Source organism: Trachemys scripta, chromosome 1 (assembly GCF_013100865.1).
Source record: "Trachemys scripta elegans isolate TJP31775 chromosome 1, CAS_Tse_1.0, whole genome shotgun sequence".
Taxonomy (NCBI): Eukaryota; Metazoa; Chordata; order Testudines; family Emydidae; genus Trachemys; species Trachemys scripta.
In genome coordinates this window covers 341,254,409-341,259,158 of record NC_048298.1, presented here as the reverse complement: position 1 = coordinate 341,259,158, position 4,750 = coordinate 341,254,409, and the positions used below count along the sequence as shown (strand labels likewise).

Below are 4,750 nucleotides of genomic sequence, written 5' to 3'. Positions count from 1 at the left end.
ACCGTGTCCTTCTATCTGTCTCAGTAGCTTCCTTTTTTTGGTCTATGTGGTTTTTCCTCTGGTTCACTCAAGCGTTCCAATTCAGCAACTTCACTGGCATCTTAAGAAGTGCAGCCAAGGCCTCTGCAGTGGGTATCTGTGTTATCAGATTTTTCAGAAGAAGAAGGGGATACACAGGATTTCATAGAGAGGAAAGATTCTGCTCTCACATTCTGCCATCGCTGGGTCACTCCTGATTGACACTGACCTCCGTGAGAGCAAAATCAGGGCCCCTGTGTGTTTTGGAATCCCCATCTTTAATGCCTTGTCTCAGAACACCACATAAATTGGGGGTTTCCTTCAGACTTTTTCATCATCATAGAGAATAGTGGTGTCTGTAGCAGGATGTGAAGCTGGGAGTGATTTTCACAGCCAGGGGTCGAAATTAAACACTAAGGGTGAAATATTGGACCATTGAGTTCAGTGGTAGAATTCCCAGCACGAGACAGAGTTCACCCTAAATCCTCAAGTAAGGACTTAAATAAATGTCCTGATTCACACCGGCCATGAACCTCCAGGGAATTCAACTGGAGTTGTCCTGTTGCTGCTAAAGATTGGGTGAGCTCATTTGAACCAAAGAGGAGCTGACACGAGGGTTGCTGAAATCCTTAGAGGTTCATAGAAATGAGGGTTGGAAGAGACCTCAGGAGGTCATCTAGTACAACCCCCTGCTCAAGCAGGACCAACCCCACTAAATCATCCCAGACAGGGCTTTGTCAAGCCGGGCCTTAAAAACCACTAAGGATGGAGATTCTACCACCTCCCTAAATAACTTTCCTAGTGAAAAATTGTTTCCTAATATCTAATCTAGACTTTCCCCACTGCAACTTGAGACCATTGCTCTCAAATCCCCCCTCATTCTCCTCTTCTGCAGTCTAAACAATCTCAATTCATTCAGCGTCTTCTCATAAGTTAGGTGCCCTGGTGCCCTAATCATTTTTGTAAATGAACAACTAGGCTAACATTTTTTTTTCAGGTAGGAAGAGTGGGTCTGCTTTCTCTCTCGCCCTGCATCTCTGGGTCTAGGGAGGATGAGAAGCATTAAAATGCACTAAAAAATAAAAGCTTCTTTCTGGCTTACAGGAAACCAGGCGGTGTTGGAAATCCCACTGTTGGAAGTTCTGGGATGCACAATGTTTATGTGCGGTGGTGTGTGGGGGGGAGGGGTGTGCAGTATGCACATCAAAGTGGAATAGAGTCCTGAAACTGGACAAAATAGGGAATGGGCATCCTGCGTAATGCACAGAGGAAAGAAGCATAATGAGGCCTCCTGGGATAGGGGGTGTCTCAGACTGTAACAGAATGTGGACCACACTATAGCAGATTGTCTCTGACCAATCCCTCATCTGCACCATTCCTCCTCCCGTAAGCAGCCCCACTACAGTCTTGTGGGAATGTCAGCAATTACCAACACAGAAAAGCAGCCTCAGGAAGGGGTGTCTGGGTTTCTAATGGGCTGCAATATGTTAAAGCTTTGTGTCATTTTGAGGAAGAGTTACTAACTTGGCTCTTTTTAGTCACCATGTCCTCTCTCCCTCCTGCTGGGTCTGTCCCTCCTTCCCTGCACAGCCTGAGCTGCTGCTGGGGTTCCCTTCACTGGAATAGGTCCCTTCACTGAATAGGCTCCTTTTCCCAGCTGTAGGCAGACACTGAGTTTAACCTAGTCTGAGGAGGTATTTCTGTGAGCTGTCACTGTGGGATCTGGCACCTGATTGTGGTCCTAGCTGAGGTGCATCACTGAGTGGCAGGGCTGGAAGTTGTGGGGTGGGGAACATACATTGACAAGCAGACAGCACTGGTGGTTTTCTGGCAGGGACTGGGGTATATAGTCAGGTGGTCAGTACTGAGTGTTAGGGAGGTGGGGAGAAGGGTATAGATGGACAAGCAGGCAGTGGTGAGGGTTGTGGGGGTAGATAGGGAGATCTATACAGAGAAGCAGGGAGCACTGTGGTTTGTTGGGAGAGGCTGAAGGTGTAAAATCTCACTATCCATGAACATGTCCAAACCCTTCCTCATTCTTGCTTAGCTCAGGGCCTCAAATACATCTTGTGGCAAGGAGTTCCTCAATCTATTTAGGCATTGAGGGAAGAAAACATTCTATTTTTATCAGTTTGGAATTTACAACATTTCAGTTTAGTTGAATGTCCTCTGATCTTGTGTTATGAGACAGGGAGAATATATTCTCCATCTACTCTGCCTGTGAGTATTTTCTCATATCTCCTCTTATTCATCTCCTCTGTAGCGTAACAACCCCAGTCTTTTCAACCTCTTTCTCTATGAGAGTTTCCCCAGGCCCTTGATCATTCTCCTTGCCCTGGACTTAACCCCTCTAGTTCTTCAATATCCTGTGTGAGAAGGGTGCACAATACTACAAAAAGGAGACCAGATAGGGTGAAAAATTAAATGACTGATCTCATAGCATTGTATTTTCCGTATGATTTCCCATCCCACTCCTGCTGGATCCCAATGTTTTGTTTAGTTTCTGTCTGTGCTTGCACTGTGAGCAGGGTTTCACAGAACTGTGTACCATGACACCCAGGTCCTTGTAGGGTGACCAGACGTCCCGATTTTATCGGGACCGTCCCGATATTTCCTTGTTTGTCCTTGCAATCCCGCGGCGGCCCCAGGGCGGAGGCATCGGCCGCCCAGCCCCGTTAGTTCCCCTGCGGGACGGGGGGGCTGGGGCCCGCTGCCCCCACTCCGGGGCCGCCGCGGGATTGCACCAGCTGGGCAGCCCAGATGCGACTGGCCAGGGGCTGGGCCCAGCGTGCGCGCTGCTGGGTCCCCGCAGCAGGCCCCGGCTCCGGGGGTTCGGGGGCGCCAGAGCTGCAGCCGCAGAGCGCCATGGCCGCTTCCTCCCCCGCGGCAGTGGGAGCTGCAGCAGCGGCTGCTCCCGAGTCCCGCTGCCCGGGGGGACAACAACAGCCGCCGCCTGGCCCCGCGGGCCGCCCCCCTCCTCGCCCAACCACCCAACTGAGTCCTGCTCGCGGCCAGGCCGGACTGTTACTCACCCCGGCCCCGCGCTTCCCCTGAGTCTCCCGGGCCTCCCTCCAGCGCTTGCGGAGGAAGGGTTTTTTTTTTTTTTTTGGGCCCCGCCTCCCCCCACGCCCCCCCCCCCTCCCCCCCCCCCCCCCCGCGTCCCGATATTTGTATTTGGTGATCTGGTCACCCTAGGTCCTTGTCCTGAGTTCATAAAGTTAAATCAGAACCTTGTAAAGTGTTTTAGGAGTTTCAGCTTTTTCCTCCAATGGGCATACACATCACAGTTTATTGACATCGAAATTCATCTGCCATCTTGCTCCCCATTCACTTGGATTGTTCACTTCCCTTAGAGGACTTCTCTGGACTTGACTCTGGGCTAAATAATCTGGTGCCACTTGTAAATGTTGCCACTTCACTGATCACCTCCAGTTCTAGATTGTTGATAACTATAAGATATTTATTATACTATTTTCTATAAAGTGTGTAATCCCCTTCGCTGGGCTTCTCTCCCTTTACAGGCACCTGGAGCATTTCTGAGCCCAATCGATGCATTGACCATGACATGGCAGTTTTCAACATCACCCCCTCCCAACCTTCAACATTCATCTTAATGGGCATCCCCGGCCTGGAAGCTGCCCATGTCCTGATTTCCATCCCTTTCTCTATGTTCTACATTATCGGTCTGTTGGGAAATTTCACAATTTTGTTTGTTGTAGGCAAAGAGCGGACTCTCCACAATCCAATGTACCTGCTGCTCTGCATGCTGGCGCTCACAGACATTGCCACACCTACCTTCGTCGTACCAAATGCACTGTGTATATTTTGGTTCAATTTGAAAGGTATTACTATGGGTGGCTGCCTCACCCAGATGTTTTTCCTTCACACTGTTTCTCTTATGCACTCCGCCGTCCTTGTGACAATGGCCTTCGATCGTTATGTTGCCATTTGTAAGCCTCTGAGATACACCATCATCCTCAATAACACACGAATAGCTAAGCTAGGGTGCGTGGGTTTGATAAGAGCTGTTCTCTTCATTCTTCCCCTGGTCCTGCTCCTGAGCCGGCAGCCATTCTGTGCGAATCACATTATCCCTCACACTCAATGCGAGCACAATGCTGTGGTGAAGATGTCCTGTGGGGACATTACGGTGAACAGGATATACGGCTTGGTGCTATTCTTTGTAGTCAACATGTCAGACCTGATGCTCATTGCCCTGTCCTATGGTCTGATCATCAAGGCTGTTCTCAGACTCTCCTCCAAGAAAGCCAACCAGAAAGCCCTCAACACCTGCACAGCCCACATCTGTGTGATGCTGACGTATTATACTCCCAGCCTCATTTCCAACCTGACAAACCGGTTCGGTCAGAGCATCGCTCCCCACATTCATATCATCTTGGCTGACCTCTATCTCCTCATCCCACCCATGCTCAACCCAATCATTTATGGGGTCAAATCCAAAGAGCTTCGTGAGAAAGTGGGCAAATACATCTGCAGAAAGTGATTGGCATGGGTCACTGATTTGAAACCTGTGTGACAAGAACTAGAAAGTATATCTCATCGTTAATCAAGGGTGCTCTGTTTGAGTTTGGCTGAGCTAAGTGTTGTGGGAAAATTTACCTGTTTTCTCTATGTCCAATACTTCAGGAAGCCTGGAGGATAAACCAAAGACTAACAGTAACATACCAATTCAATGCAAAATGTGGACATTGACTAGCATCATGGAATGCAA

At 49.3% G+C, this 4,750-nt stretch overlaps 1 protein-coding gene across 1 annotated transcript; it reads left to right on the top strand.

The window, feature by feature from the left end:
• The first annotated feature begins 3,868 nt into the window (after positions 1-3,868).
• On the top strand, positions 3,869-4,522 carry LOC117886385 (putative olfactory receptor 52P1). The gene has a single exon (XM_034788159.1). It carries the CDS (start codon positions 3,869-3,871, stop codon positions 4,520-4,522), a length of 654 nt encoding a protein of 217 aa, XP_034644050.1.
• Positions 4,523-4,750: the final 228 nt, after the last annotated feature.